Here is a 17,233-nt window from a genome sequence, read left to right as displayed (position 1 = left end):
ATAAATATTAGGGGTGGAGGACAAAGTTAAGACAAGAGTACATATAGGCATGCATAAAGAAAAAGAATCAATGAACACAAGCAGAAAACTTTAAGAAGCCTGGGATACTCTTAAGACAACAAACCTAAGAAAATGAATACAAGAAAAAGCTAAAATAAAAGATAATGGCCTGTCAGCTGGGGAACAAGCATGGGACCTAACTAGAACCTCTGAATGTGGGTGATAGTTATGTGGCTAGATCTGTTTGGAGAGCCCCTGACAATTGAACCAGGACTTATCCTGGGTGCATGAAATTACTTTTTGGAACACATTCCCTAGGGTGGGATACCTTGCTCAGCCTTGACACAGCGGGGAGGAGCTTGGTCCTGCCTCAATTTAGTATGCCAGACTTTGTAGACTCCCAAAGGGAGGCTTTACCCTCTGTGAGGAGTGGATGGGGAATGGATTGGGGGAAGAAGTGGGAGAGAAGAGGGCAGAAGGGGAAGCACATATTTAAAAAAACTTTTTTAAAAATAAATAAATAAAAAGTTAATGGTTTCGATATGCTATTCCAAACCTAGAGAAACAGATATCCAAAAAAAAAAAGACCAAACAGTCATGAGAGAAGAAACTCTCTGTGACACATCATAGTCAAGATGTCAAAAAAAATGCAAAGAAGAAATACTAAAAGATGTAAAATAAGAATGCCAAACATCATACAGAGGCCAAAATATCAGAATAATAGGAGATCTGTTCTTAGTAAACTAAAAGCTAGGAAAGAATGAAATGATATATTCCTGGTCTTGAATGTAAATTGTCGATAACCAAAATTTCTATGTCCAGGAAAACTATCTTAAGATATATAGAGAAATATGACTATTTTAATATAAACACAAGTTAAGGCAAATTGTGGTAACTAAGCCAACACTACATAATATAAAATACTACTTCTTTTGCTTTTCTTGAAAACTTCATACATGAATACTGCATTTACATCATTCCCCACTCAAATCCCCTCCAACTCTTCCTGTGTCCTCCTATTTGTTCCCATATTCATTACCTCCTCTTTAAATATTACTAGTACATATATAACTATGCACACACACACACACACACACACACACATATATATATATATATATATATATATATATATATATGCATATACAACCTACTAAGTCCATTTAGCATTGCTTATATATACATGTGTCCAGGAGTGACCACTTGGGATCAGACAACCTACATAAAAGCTCATCTACGGAGAAAACTGATTCTCCCTCTCTCAGTAGTCATTGACTGACTGTCTGTACCTCTTCATCTGGGGGTGATACTTTATGGAGTTTCCCCAACCACATTAGCATGCCAGTTGGTGTTGTCATTATATAGTTCTTGTCCAGGAATGATATACACAGAGGAAGAAGAAAGGCTGTTTCATACACAAAAACCCAAGACAGACTACAATAAAACAACCACTAAAAGACATTAAAAGTATATATCCTCCCTCAAATCCAGATAGATCTGCCAAGCTGAAATGCAACAAAGAAACTTCACTGATAAACTGTACCACAGATAAACTGTAATTAACCCATATTTCACCCAACAGATAAATAATATTATACTTATTCTCTGCATTCTATCAACCCACAATGGAATAGAACTAGAAATCAGTAAGACTAACCTCAGAAAACATCCATATACTTGTACATAAAACAATATACTGTTTAATGAACAGTGAGTCATTGAAGACATGGGTGAGGAAAATTTTTAATCTCTAGAGTCAAATGAAAATGAAAGTGCAAACAACTTAACAGAACCTCTGGCATATAGCCAAGTCAGTCATAAAAGAGAGTTTATACCTTATAAGCACTCACAAAAAAATCAGAGACCTTGGGGGCAGCAACTGGAAGGAGTGGAAGAAGGGAAAACTGTGGTCAGGATGTATTGAAAACAAACTAACTAAATCAGAAACTGGGGCTCAGCCATTAAAAGAATATACTCTTGCCAAGGGCCAGAATTCGGTTCTCAGCACCCACATAGTGGCTAACAACTATCTATAGCTCCAGTTCCAGGGGATCTAATGCTCTCTTCCAGCCCCCACTGCACCAGTCAAACTCATGGTGCACATACACATGACAAAATCCTCATACACATAACAAAAATTTCTTTTTAAAATTCTGAAGATTTGAGCCGGGCGGTGGTGGCGCACGCCTTTAATCCCAGCACTCAGGAGGCAGAGCCAGGCGGATCTTTGTGAGTTCAAGGCCAGCCTGGTCTACAGAGTGAGATCCAGGAAAGGCACAAAGCTACGCAGAGTAACCTGTCTCGAAAAACAAACAAAACAAAAAAATTCTAAAGATTTATTCATTTAAAAATCTTCAAAATAACATATTTGAGTACATTGTAAAAATCAGAGAATTCTCAAATAACCTAATGTTTTGCCTCAAAGCTCTAGAAAAACAAGAAGATAACCACAAATACAGCAAATGGCAAGAAATAATAAAATTCAGGGTTTTCTCTGTGATTCCTTCCTGGCCACCATATGCCCTCTCTGCCTTGTTCCCACTCTAAAAAAACTGAACCTTCTGAGGGCTTAAGACAAAACAAGCCCTTCCTCCCTTCAGTTATCTGTCAGTTATTTTGGTCATAGTGAAAAAGTAATACAAACACCGACGTGAAGGTTACACTTGTTTTTCATATTTTATATTCTTTTAGCTAGTTTTTCTAATTTTTATCAAGGCTAGGCTGATTTCAGTACTAATCACACTAGCAGACTTTAAATTATCTATGATCTGTCAATGTCTTAATCATATAGCTTTGAGTAAATAGACAAGCCACATAAATTCATGAGTCTCACATTCTTCATGTAGAAAAATGATGATGATGATGATAATAATGATACACTATGGTTATTAAATAAATTTTAGAATTCTGTGGCAAAAAATGTATAAGCATACATTTCATACAACAACCTTTGCACTAATGGAAATCATGTATATAAAATTTCTGGGGATATTCTAAAGTGTTATAAAAATGATACTACTATATTTATGAACATACTACATAAAGATCTGATGCAATGACTTTGCTATCTAGAAAAAAATAAATAAACCTAAAATGTTCCTTAGAGGAATAAATAACATAGTATCTGTGAACAATATTTGGCCAAAGCAGTATCTCAATAAATATTTAAAATGTAAACCTGGAATTCCGGATGAAGCCTCAGCAACTTAATATACTACCTTTTTCAGACTACTATATGTCTATAATATTTACATATAATGTCTTTTCATTTATAAGACAGAATATTATGCTGTATATTAAAATTATCAATTATTCATGTTTTGAGACCAAAGACCCTCATACAATGTTATTAGAACCAATATAATGTGAATTACCCCATAGTATATTACATATAGTATATATTAACAAACTAATATATAGTTTTATATATATATTAGTCTCAATATATGCATACAATTTTAATATAAGTATATAGCAAAATTACTTACAAATATGTACATATTGTAATATTTATAATATTTAGATTTTGTAAAAATTTCTTCATGTCTCATTTTTTCAGAATCTTCAAATACATATTGATTTTATATACAACTTAATTTTTCAATAGTATGTATCCATATTTATACATTCAACTTCACATACTGTATTTGGTTTTATTTCCTCTCCAGGCTGTCTTTCAGAGTCAGATCTCACATTTCTAGCAGCACCATCATCATGTCCATACAACTATCTCATTTTTACCTGAAATTTTAAGTGCCTAAAATAAATCTATCCTTTCTACAACAAAACCATTTCCACATAGGATTCTCCTATTTCTGTCAATGAAAATTGAAGCTTAATCTTGTTCTTCTGCATCTTTTGAAAGATACATACAAGGAACAGAAACGTTCTTTGGTGTTAACTATATCTTGTTAACTATTCACCAGCTGTGTGATCTTAAGCAAGCTACCATTACATTCTAAACCTAAGCCCCATGTCTAAAAAACTAAAAAACAAACAAACAAACCTAACAGAATTTTTCAAGCCTAAAAGCAAGCTATACAAGGACTTAGGAAATCATGGATAGTTAGAAATGCTGTCAAGGCAACTTCTCTTTCTACATCACAGTCATCAAAAGCTACAGATGCTTGCTTTGAAAATGTCCTCATTATCATTTCCCTATTCTAGGGCGCTCTCATTTAAATCCCTCCATTCCAGGTATCATTTAATCCCCACCCATTTAAGGCAATGGCCAGAAATTGTTCAGAGTACTATTCTTACATGGTATATTCTTACCTAGTCCCAATAACACAAAAACTACTTTTCATTAAGTTATAATCCATAAATGCCTCATACAAGCTGCTGATGCCTAATTCCTCATCCATAAGACCTCTATGATTTATGTTAGGATTCTTTAAGTGACTTTGGTATAAAATCTTCCCCACTTCATCACCTATCTGTATTATAGCCATCTAATTTTTCTTCTGTCCAGAGGAATGTGTCTTCTTTAAAGTTATCTAATGTACTACACTTTTACTTATTATAATATTACAATAACATCTTTAATTAGAAATTCTGGCTCTCCCCACAGGATACTATTTGCCTTTTTGTCTTCTTTATGGGTCATTATATATTATTTCTTTGCTCCTTAGTCTGTCTGAGAAACTTGAGGCCTAATATTATCAGTTTCACACTTTCTTATAACTCATTACTGTTTTGTCTTTGTTAAATATTCTATTTTGCAAGTCAAGTCATAATACCAACCTACTGCTACTCTGCTTATAATTATCTGCTCTGAAAATCCTTGTGACTTCTTTACTGGATGCTGGGAACAATGATAAATAAAACAAAAGCAACAGGATATTGTAATCAATTGCTCCACCCCTGACCTATACCCCCATACAAGAATATAACAGAGTGAGTTCCAGGAAAGGTACAAAGCTACACAGAGAAACCCTGTCTCAAAAAAAAAGAATATTGAATAAGATACATTGAATTTTAAAATATGCATTAAAATTCATCATCTGTCTTCATATTTCAATGCAGATAACAGCAGATTTAAATGATATATATGTAGATTATATTTGTGGTTCATGGTGTATTTCTACTGGATAGCAATGAGATAGAACTTTCCATCCCAACTTCCTCAGACCAGAAGTCTAAGCCTTCAGTGAGATGGGAGGTTAGCTGAATGTGAGTTGATATCCTCCTTCCTTTAAAATTTAAAATCTCTATTCTACGCAGACATTATACTTCTTCTATTTCTGATAACTCTCAAATGCATCACATAAATCCATGTTTTGTTATTGTTTTGACCTACAATGTTTCCCAGAGGCAACACAGTATTTGGAGTGGGGTTTTTAGGAATTGACTGAATCATGAGGTCTCTGATCAAAGAATTAAAGCATTGATGGATTTATAACAGCATTGTTATTGAGATATCATGGAATCTAAGAGGTAAAGCTGTTTGATAACAATTTCCTCTGAGATTAAAACCTTCTGCATTCTAGGGAAACACGGGACCATTACAGTGAGGTAAAACAACCTAATGTTAAGGGGTCAGCAACATTCCTTTCTGCAAGGACTCTCTTGAAGCTCAAAAAGTAAGTAACTCATAGTAGCTTCAGGGAGCACCTGAAACTGGCCAGATTCATAAGGCTCCTCCCTCCCCAAGTGTACATTCATTAAGAACTACTTACTCAAAGACACTCTCAGACAGGTGAGTTGCCTAAGAAGACTCTCAGACCAGCCTAACAACCTGGAAGCAACAGAGACCACCTAGGCTGCCTAGAAAAACCATGGACCAGCAGAGCTGGCTGGATGGAAGAGGCACAAACCAACTAAACTATTTACAAAGGACACATTCCAACATGTTGAAAAATACTTGCTCCCCTGACCTAGGGAAAGATTGACTATATGCTTGAAGTTATTGATATCTGCATAACCTAAAAATTGGGAAAAGAAAATGTTAGATGTGACATATGCCATTTTCAAATAGAACTTGAAGAACTGTTATCTTGTTCCAAAATTGTCTCTTTTCTTCTGAGACCAGAAACATTCCAGATAGAAGCTATGTTATCAGTCTGACTCCTTATATGAACATATGGAACAAGGCCATACAGGCTGACCTACAATGAATAGGTAAATAATAGCAATAAATAAATCATTGTTATTGCTGACTATATTTATTATCACTATATAAATTAACCTAAACTGGCTAATGAATCATATCCTTTTACCAGAATCATTCACATTCTTTAAAGCCTACCTTTAAGACCCACTATCTTTGGCTGGAGAGATGGCCTAGTAGTTAAAAGCACCGACTACTACTCTTCCAGAGGCCCTGGGTTCAATTCCCAGCACCCACATGACAGCTCATGAGTGTTACTACAGTTCCAGGGGACCTACACCCTTACACAGGCAAAACAACAATGAACAATAAATAAATTAATTTTAAAAAAGACCTACTATCTCCATCTTTCCTTACTAAGATCATTCATGAATAATTTTCTTTCCCCTAAATTTCTCAAGTTCAGCTGGGCCTTTTTTAATTCTACTTTATTATTTTGAGTTATTAATGCTTAAATACAAATTATATATAATTGCCTAATAATTGCTCAATGGCTTCCAGCATCACAGAAACAGAAAACCAGATGACTACATGCCTTTAGATGGAAGAACATAATACTATTTCTGAAGTACTCTTGATTTAAAAAAAAAAAAGGTTCAAACTCAATCAAATTTCTAGATATAGCCAATGATTCATACAAAATACAGAAAACATGAGAAAATGTTATACTACACCAGAGAGAAGCAATCACCAAAATGCAAGAAAACCACCTGCCTTATTCAAACAAGCAAACAAAAAAATCAAGATTTTAAAAGAAAGATGGAGGGCACAAACCACAAAGGAAATAATTTAAAATTGACTAGTTATTTAAATTTATTTTAGTATTTTTGGTCTCTCTCTCTCTCTCTCTCTCTCTCTCTCTCTCTCTCTCTCTGTGTGTGTGTGTGTGTGTGTGTGTGTGTGTGTGTGTGTGTGTGTGTGTGCGTTTAATGTATTTATGGATACATGCACACCACAGCACAAGTGTGGAGGTCAGAGGAAAATTTGTAGAATCGGTTCTTTCTTTCCACATTTATTTGGATTCTAGGGATCAAATCCAGGTCTTCAGGCTTCCATGACAACTACTTTACCATTAAGCCATCTCACCAGCCCCTGAAAGAAAGAACTTTTGTTCTTTTACCATTATATCTAACCTGTTATGATTTTACATATGTGTAAGAGTATACATATATCTCTAAAACATACATTCTTTATATAGTTTTTAAAAGTACAAATGTACATGGCATATTTAGAAATTAGTAAAGTAAAAATAAGAAAAATCCTAATAGTCTCAGAGTCCTCTAAGAAGGTAGATGAAAAAAGAGCATAAGTTTACTTCTATACTGGGTACTAGGTAAAAATAATACGTGTGTGTGTGTGTGTGTGTGTGTGTGTGTGTGTGTGTGTAATATACATATATGTGTATAATATATACGTGTGTGTGATATAATACATAAACATATACATATATGACTGACCAAAATTCATAAGAATGATATAAAACAGACATTATAAAATTTAAAGAGTTATAACAGGTAATATGAAATTGAATAAAAATGAAAAAAGAAGTTAAGAAGAAAGTGGTGTTTGTTCCTTTTGGGTATCCCTGTATCACCAAAATGCAAGAAAACCACCTGCCTTATTCAAACAAGCAAACAAAAAAAAATCAAGATTTTAAAAGAAAGATGGAGGGCACCTGTTATGATTTTACATATGTGTAAGAGTATATATATATATATATATATATATATATATATATCATACATTCTTTATATAGTTTTTAAAAGTACAAATGTACATGGCATATTTAGAAATTAGTAAGTAAAAATAAGAAAAATCCTAATAGTCTCAGAGTCCTCTAAGAAGGTAGATGAAAAAAGAGCATAAGGATACCATTTTGGTATCCCTGTGGGCTTTCTCTAATAAATAATCTTCCCATCAAGTAAAAATAGGCAGTACTGAGAACTATACCATACTTTGTCTCTTTCTCAAGATGGGAACAGCTATTCAACCACAACTGTGAATATAAAAACAACAAAGGCTTGGCTTCACCAAATGCCCTGGGTTTTCACAAGAACCAGAAATTCTTGTTTTTATATAAAACCTATTTGTAGTAACTAATATCATTCTAACCTAATGAAGCCCTTGTTTATATGCTTCATGGGCCCAACACAATACATCTGTTGATCCATCATGGTTGCTGTTGATTTGCAACCTCTAGACTAAGATAAACATAATACAGTGTAGTTAAAAAAAAGGGGGGGTAGGGAACACATCTCATCTCTTTACTGATAATGGTACTATTTTGATATGGACACTGAGATGAAATAGGTAACACCACCTGAATCACTGCCACCCTCAATGTTCCTGTTTCATAAACTGAAGATTAGTCCCACTAGAAAGTTGTATTAATCTCTCTCATGCCCAAATAAGAGTCCATTAGACACAGTTCTGCTGAACGAGCTTGAAAGAGTGGTCATAAGCTTCAGTTTGAATAGTGTCCTGGCTTCCTTTCTGTTGCCATGATAAAATATTCTGGCCAAAAGCAACTAGGGAGAGTAAAGGATTTATTTGACTTCTGCTTTCAGATCACAACCCACCAACGAGGGAAGCCAAGCAGAACCTTGAAGCAGAAACCATGACAGAACACTGCTGGCTCACAGGCTCACACCTAGCCAGATTTTTTCTACAGTTCTGGACCACCTGCCGAGGGAATGTTGTAGCCCACACTAGGCTGGACTCCATAATATTAACAATCATGACAATCCTTCACAGGCATGCCCACAGGTCAATCTAATCTGGGCAGAACTTCAATTGAGACTTCCTTCTCAGTGACTAAGCTATATCAAGTTTATAGTTAGGGTTAACTAGGGCAAACAGATACAACCAAGCTTAAATAACTGGCCCTATATTTTGCTTATATATCCACTTGAAAATATGTAATACCCTAAAATCAGTTCAGAAAGTATCAGTTTACTTATGTTTACTTTCCTAAGAGTTTACCCAAGTTCTGGCCAGAGATCATCCACAGTGGGATTTAACAATGATAGTCTAGAAAAATGATGGACATAGGAAAGACCAGAACAGCCCTTTTAATTTCACGCTACTACTTTTTTACTAAAATAATATACACTGAAAGACGGAAATAGAAAAGAAAAGAAACTCAAATTGTTTATGTTCCTATTTCCTTTTTCATACTTCTAAATTTATTATAACTCAATGTGCAATTATAAAACCATGACTTCAGCATTGTCAAGGGGGCTAGGCATATTTGAGCAATGATAATTTTAGCTTAAAAGTTTTCTCTTCTTCCAGAACTCTGAAAGTGAGCTACAGCATCTCTCTTGTTCCTACACATAGTAAGAGAGTGACTCAGGATTCAGAGATCTAAGAGGTCACTTTCTAAATAAATGCCATTTTAAATATATATATATATATATATATTCAGTTAAATAAAAATTATAAAGAATTATATATAAAAATACATTATAAATATGTATGCCAAGTGTATATTTTAAAAGCCTTATCATCTAGAAATACTAGATTCTGAATGTATATGTAGGTTAATGTGGTAGTAAATGGAAGACTGACAAGTCCAGTCAAACATTCACTCATCCTACATTACACTGAGCCTAAAATAAATTTGTTTATAAATTCATAATAAAATGTAAAAATTGGGAAAGCTGAACACAAAAAAATAGAGCAATGTCATAAATATGGTTCTAAAAAACATATGAACAAGCTTCTTATATTTTTGGTTGTGAGCCTAGCCTTTAACGGCTGAGCCATCTCTCCAGCCCATGAACAAGCCTCTTGAGCTCTCCTCAGCTCATAAGCCAATGTCCATCCTTGAGAGCGCTTTTGCTTCCTTCCTTCCTTTCTTTCCTTCTCTCTTTCTTCCTTTTTTCTTCCCTTTCCTCTTTCTTTCTTAATAAGCAGTCTATTTCTATTTGTAAAATGACTTTCTCTCCAACTCCCCCTGACAGTTGCCAAGATTTTCACCTAACCTATACTATGTTTTCTCTTAACCACTAATAAAATTGCCCTTGAACTTCAATATGAACAAATTTGAATGTTTATTTAAATTTTAATTACTTATATTTTTAAAAATGAATAACACTTTCAAGTTAAAGCAAATGATAATTTTAGAATTAATGAGTTTAGTGATTTTTTTCTAATGTGTCCAAGTATTGTTTTACTTTTCATGAAAAGCAATATTCTTAAATTTATATAACTAATATGAATAAAAGTACACTTTTCTGTCTATAATGAAATTATTTTATTAGCTGAAAAAATATTTTAAAAAAGTGGGCCATGTCTGGGTCTGTGGCCCAGCAGCAGTCAGAGTCTGAATTGATGTCCATCCATGGCTCCTGCTGCCACCAGGGGCTGTGTGGATGCCCAGGGTCTGGACAGCCACTTGAGAACATGTTTGTGTCCCAGGGCCTTGCTGCCACTGGGGCCATGGTGATGTCTGGACCCAAGCTGCTGCTAAGGGCATGTCTGGGTCCGTGTTCCTGCTGCAGTTGGGGTCTGTGATAATGTTCATAATCTGTGTTACCACAGGGGGTCATAGAAATCATGTGCATTGAAATCCAAGGGCCTGTGCTGAGCCACGGCATGCCCCTTCACTGACCCTAGGATTGCTGGCCCTGCCCCTCTCTGGACACTGCAGCAGAAGAGCTGGCCCGGCATCCCTATGGGAGAGCTAACCCCCATACTCAGACGAGATGGTCCCACCACTTATCATGCGTGTAGGAGAACTGGCCTGATAACATGGGCCTAGGAGAGCTAGCTCTGCCCCTAACCTGAGGGGCTGGTCCCAGCGGCCTGGACCAACTAGCTCAACTACAAGCAAGACCCACATCCTGGGCCTCGGGTTGGCCCACCCTAACATCTACTCCACCTATGACCTGTTGGAATGCAGTGCATGAAGCGACTGGTCCTGTGGAACAATACCGCAGGATCTCCATGACTTGGGGGCAAAAGCAGGATATCTGAGTGGAGCTTTGGTGAGAGTCCAGTGATGATGGTGTGCAGAACCCTTGAACCAAACCAATGAGTCATTATGTGGGTGGGGCTGATTGGGCAAAAGGGTATACTGCACTAGGATGAATGAATGTGTTGGAAAGACAGGAATGGGGTAGAGTTTTTTTTCTGTTATGTTTTGTTTTTAATTAATTTGGGGGAGGGATGCTGTAGGGATGAGGGGAGAATATGGAGGAACTGGGAGGTGAGTAGGATTAGGGTGGATGATAGGAAAATCCCAAAGAATCAAAAAAGAAGTATATATATTTGAGAACTTTATACAATGTAGGGTTTTTGGTTTATTTTTTGTTTTTTGTTTTTAGGAAGAACACAGACTTTTTTCTACTTCCAGCCAGCCATTTCTCATCATTACAACCTGGGTGACTCATAAAACTTCTAAAAAGCCTGTATTTATAAATAAGGGGAAGAAAACTTTGTTTACTCTGCCTGCTGGGCAACATTCTCACTGGGCTCAATGAGTGTCTTTTCATTGGTAGGAAATAACCCCATTAGACGAAATGCATCATTATTTTATCAGTATGAAGCATCTCTTTACTATAGGAGGGACCTGAAAGGAAGTACTTTGATGAGTCTGAGATTTAGTTTTTGCTGTACTGGTTCATTTTCGTAATACAACCTACATTATATACTTTAGGTGTGCCTATATTACTTTCTTTTTTAAGTTTTATTTTTGAGATTATAATTATAAAAATTTCCCCTTCCCTCCCTCCAAGCCCTCCCATATTCTCCTCCTCTCTCTCTTTCAAATTCATGGTCTCTTTGTTCATTAATTGCTGTTATGTACATACATACATACATATATATACACATATGCACATGTATGTTTGTATGCTTGAGTGGATGTTACCCATTGCATAAATACAACCTGCTCAGTCTGTATAATGTTACTGGTATGTATGTTTTCAGGGCTATTTGGTATTGGATAATCAATTGATATGATCTTCATACTCTCAGCATTCCTTAGTTGTCTGTAGTTCTTTATGTAGAGCTGAGATCTCCTCCATCCACTTTAGTGTGTCTACTGCTGTCCTTGCTCAGCTCATGCTTAGATAGTCATGTTAGTGAGACTTTTGAGTGTTGCTTCTGGCATTACCAGAAGACACAATCTCACAGCAAACTCCTTCATCCTATGGCTCTTACAATCTTTATGTCCCCTCTTCCAAAATGATCCCTGGGCCTTCAGTGAAGGGGTTGGATTATAGATGTACCTGTTGGGACTGGTCTTCACAACTCTGCACTTTGAAGGGTTGTGAGTTTTTAATGGTCTCTATCTGTTGCAAAGAGAAGTTCCTTGATGACTGGTATAAGGACAAATATTTAGAATATATCTTGGTATCCTGCTGGTTTAGTAAAGTGGTGATTGTAGGTTCTCCTCCAAGATCCACAACTTCACTAGCCATGGGTTGTTGACTAGGTTTCCAGTACCAGACATGGCTTCCCTCTTGATGAGAAGAGAAGATCTTAAGTTCAACTAGAGAGATGTTGTTTACTGTCAGGATATGCATGCCACTATTGAACTCTTAGGGTTAACCATGCCAGTGGTCTCTGTTGTGGTTCATAAGTGTCATCGCTGGATATAACTGTTGTTTGCTTCCCTCCTTTGGAAGCTTGCATGGTGCTTTCTTGTACCGTATAAGCTAGTTCTTCTCAGGTAGGAGGAATTCAGGTCACTTTTAGCTCACGGGTCTCTGGGCTCTCTGTCTGAAGTGCATGCTATCTTCAGTAATAGGGACTTATTTTCTCTCTCTAGAGGACACCCAAGGATAATATCAATAGCCTGCAATGTTTTTGGAATCTCTTGGACAACCCTAACAACTCAAAAGAGGACTTCTCTTGCCTGGTGCTGAGTTTTGTTAGATGATGGTCTTGGCTCTTGAAAGGAGCATTGTCAGTCCAGATGGGAAAAAATCATTGAAACCATATATACTTATTTATACACAGATGAATGTATATTATAAGATTTTTAGATAGATAATTACTACTTTTTCAGACATTCTCATTGTTGCCCTCCTTATTTATCTCCCTCTCCCATCCCTAATTAGAGCCCATAATTTTTCTTATTCTCCCTATCTGATTACTGTACCCTGCTATCCCTCTCTCGAGTGCTCCCTGACATCATTCCCTACTCCGACAATGGTACTTTTTACTTTCCAGGGGTTTAGAGTTACTCCAGGATTTGTTGTATGATATGTTGTTGAATAACGTATTTTGACCATATTCTCTTCTGCTCTCCCAACTCATCCAAGATCTACCTCCTCTCATCCATCCACCCAATTTTGTGTCCTTTTTTCCCATCATCAAGACCAATGTGTGCTGCTTCCACTGGGGAAACCTACTACTATTATTTTGCTACATAGAAATAGTATTAAATCAATTCCTAATGACAGACATGCTCACATGATCTAGACAATCCCTCAATGACACTCCCTTCTCAGATTATTCCATATTATATCAAATTGACAATGATATTAAACCACCACACTTAGAAATATGAATTAAGAAAGAAACAAAGATGGAGAAGGCATAATAATCTAGAAGATAGGTGACCTGGATTTTCCCTCATCAGTTTTCTCTCATCAGAGTTACCCATGACCTCCCTGTTGCTAAGTCTAGTTTCCCACTCCTCATTTCACATCACTTGGCAATATTTAGTCTATTGAGGATTCTATTTATCTTGAAACAGTTTTTTGGTTATACTCTCTCTGGTTATACCTTCTCAGTCTCACTGGAAAATACTGAAATATCTCAGTTAACCCTGGGCCTTTTCTCCTTCTACACAATTTCATCCACATTTATGACATTACCAATTATCTCACTTCCAAAATAATTATATCCATGCAGGTTCAGACATAAATTCACTCCCTTGTCAATGTCTCCGCTTATTTGGATTTCTTAAAGATCCCCCAAACGTCATATGTCAAAAACTAAATTCATGATCTTACCTCTCAAACCTAGCTAAGACCTCATCTAATGCTAGCTTTGTAATGGCACCACCAACTATCATTTGCACAATATAAAAAAAATGATTAATCTCTGGTACCTTATATTTCACTAAGTTCTATCTATTTTTATCTGCTATGTCTCAGTTCTACAGCCTGTTATTATCTTCTAACATGTTCTCCTATACAGACTCTTGAATTGTTAGTACTTCTTACTACAGCTAGAATTTTTTCAACTGTTCTAATGATGCCATGTTCCCACTTAAAAGCCTTCAGTGGTTTCCCATTATCCTTGAGAATTTAAACAAAATAAAAGCATAGGAGTACTATAAGACCTGGCTTCACCTTTCCACCACTCTCCTCCCATTGCCCCATGAGCTTCCACCCCACGTTTTCTCCTTTAGATCCTTACAAAATGTATTAACACCTGCCTTGAGGTCTTTGTACATGAGTTCTCTCTGCCTATACTTTTCTTTGCTCTCCTCATTCATCCATTCTCTATTATATTTCAGCTAAACTACCATATCCAGTCAATCCAGTCATTTATTCATTGAGAATATGTTATTCATCAGATTTAGTTCTAGACCATGTGAAACTGATAAGCAGTGTAAAGCCCTTTTAGAGTTTATATACTAGTGAAAGGAGAGGGATAATTAATTATACAAATACATAACTTTATTTATATAATAGATTCACAGAGGATAAAATACAAAAAATATTCAAGAGAATCAAGAGCAAGTAGTTTGCCATGACTAATTTGGTATCTGTAATATAGTTAGCATTTAATAAATATTTTAAGTGGGTAAGAATAAAGGAGTGTTCACAGTAAACTATAAAAGGGCAACAATTTTAAAATGAATAAAGGAAGAATTAGAGATATCAATCAAAAAGAAACAATGAGAGGCCTTAAGAGATAACAGTGTCCTGAATCATTTTTGACCATTTCAAATAGTTTATAGTTATGGTTCCTGTATTGTATTGCCTTACTAGTGTGCATTCACACACACACACACACACACACACACGCACACGCACACGCACACGCACATGCACACACACACACACACACACACACACACACACAATGAGGGGGGTCTAGAATAATTCAAGTGAGTCACTCTTGTAACCCTAGTTCATAATATCTAATTAGGATATGTACATAAGTTTATAGATAGCCCACTTTTACAACCCACCATCATACATATCCCAAAGTCATTGATTTTCTATGCAAACACTGATTTATCCCTTACATTAAAGTTTCAGGTGTTCAAACCTCTGCCTGTTTTACAGACAAACCTCTTCTATACAAAGCACTCTTGCTTTCTTCTATTAGGATATCCTTAGAAGCAGGATCCTGGGTTTCCATTCCTGTCAGAGTCCCTGCTACTTAAAGGCCATCTTATATTCACAGAGGTATGGACATGTAACCCTTTGTGATTTTGAATGACCTTCAAGATCCCACATACACTCGTGCCCAGCTTCCAGCCTCCTTTGGTGGACTCCAAACGAACTGGAGTTCTGAATGACTCTTCAAGTCTCTTGCCTTTTTAAGGACTCATAGGAAGATTTGTATACTTTCTATGTGACTCCTTAGGTGGCCCTTAGGACTTTCCTCCCAAACACAAATATTCTGTATAAACTTCACTTCTATGGAACCGATATGGAGGTAATATATCTTCCACAAAATCTGCTTCCTCTCCCCAGTTCCAAATCATATCCCAGGAAAGATTCCTTGCAAGCTACCACAAGACTGTGAACACCCTCCTTCTCCAGGACCTTGACACAGCCCCCATCTCAGGTGCCACTCAGTATTAAGGGTCCTATATCTTCTCTCCAAGCCTTTTCTGGGCCCACGCTCACTCGAGAGTGTGCACACTCCCCCCCCCCCCCCGCCCCCAAGCCCTCCATCAGCAGAACTTTGAGATTCCCTGCGGGCTACTCAGAGAGATACACATCTCTCCCTTGAACTCTGACCCTGAGGAAATAGTCACGACAAGGTAACCCACAAGGGCGCCTCCTCAGGGGTAGGGCCATGAAGAGTCCTCAGTCCCCTCAGGCCCAAGACAGGCGCCTCAGCCTTCCCCTGCTCCACGGCCCTCACAGACCTGCCTCAGGCGCCGTCTGGCTCCGCTCCGCCATTTTTGTTGTCCGTCAGTCTATGAGCCCACGCAAAAACCACGGGACAGTGGGGAGCGAGCGGTGGGATCCCCGGGTTGACAGAAGCTCGCTCAGGAAGACGCTGCACGACGGTTGCTAAGGAAACAGGCGGCCCGAGCAGCCGGCTGGGAGCAGGGGGCGGGGCAGAAGAGAGCGTACAGCCGAGGCTCCGCCCCCCGCAGGAGCGCACCTCCTTCAAGCTCCCCGCCTGCAGGCTGGGGACTCCACTAGGTTTCTTCAGAAACCAAGCCATAGCATCCTGGGAACTGAGCAAGCTCAGCCGCCAGGGTCTTGCCAAGGCTAAGTCTGCAAGGATGACACTTTATTGCCCCTGGTGCCAATTCAAGTGCCTAGGTGGGTTGACGTTTCTATGGTTTCTAAGGACTTGGGACAAGTTTCTTAGTTTCCCAGCACTTCTCTTAATGTGCTTGGCCTTCATGGAGAAGATGAGTGATGTGCATTCAACTTAAATACATTGAGAACTAATTGTGTGCCTAGCACAATCAAAGCGCCCCAGAAGTCCTAAGGGCCCTGGCTCCTTGCTCCTCTGCAACTGGGACATTTGTCTCCTAATTTCCATCGGAATGGTTGTGAGTTGCTTTCTATTGCTTAAATTAAACTCTCTCATATTTCCCTAGTTTTGTTGTCCTGGGCCTAACTGACTTAGAGAGTTTGAGAAAACTCCTCACACAGAAAAGAAGGGAGACAACATAGCTTTTTAGGTAAAATGCTGGCAACGTGCATGAAACTGTTAATCCCCTTCACTAAAATGTGGAACAAGATGGGGCACCATAAGAATCTTTTACCAGAAACTGCTTGAAAAATATTGGTAGATATGGATAAAATCTACCCATCAGAAATGTCTTTGACACTTAAGCAGTGTAAAATTCACAATATATCCACAGGACCAGCAAAGTGAATGTACACATGGTTTTCATAATCCTGATGACAGGTAAAAGCTGTGAGACTTGTGAGGATTTCCTTCTGGGAGCAGTCATTT

At 37.4% G+C, this 17,233-nt stretch overlaps 1 protein-coding gene across 14 annotated transcripts in view; it reads right to left on the bottom strand.

Annotated features, from left to right (window-relative positions):
• LOC102924940 (AGBL carboxypeptidase 4) overlaps positions 1–16,350 on the bottom strand; it is a 1,182,350-nt gene extending 1,166,000 nt beyond the window's left edge. For 3 of the 14 annotated variants that reach the window (XM_042271605.2, XM_076564760.1, XM_006977773.3), the window contains exon 1: positions 16,182–16,348. In XM_042271605.2, coding sequence (XP_042127539.2) covers positions 16,182–16,215 — 34 coding nt within the window. In that variant the 5' untranslated portion in view covers positions 16,216–16,348. Of the gene's footprint in view, positions 1–16,181 lie in introns of all 14 variants that reach the window. The other 11 variants (XM_042271606.2, XM_076564758.1, XM_076564762.1 and 8 more) reach the window with 6 other exon arrangements.
• Between the last annotated feature and the right edge of the window lie 883 nt (positions 16,351–17,233).

This window comes from Peromyscus maniculatus, chromosome 2 (assembly GCF_049852395.1).
Source record: "Peromyscus maniculatus bairdii isolate BWxNUB_F1_BW_parent chromosome 2, HU_Pman_BW_mat_3.1, whole genome shotgun sequence".
Classification (NCBI taxonomy): domain Eukaryota; kingdom Metazoa; phylum Chordata; class Mammalia; order Rodentia; family Cricetidae; genus Peromyscus; species Peromyscus maniculatus.
Note: the sequence above shows the minus strand (reverse complement) of the source record. Positions and strands in the feature narration are given on the sequence as shown.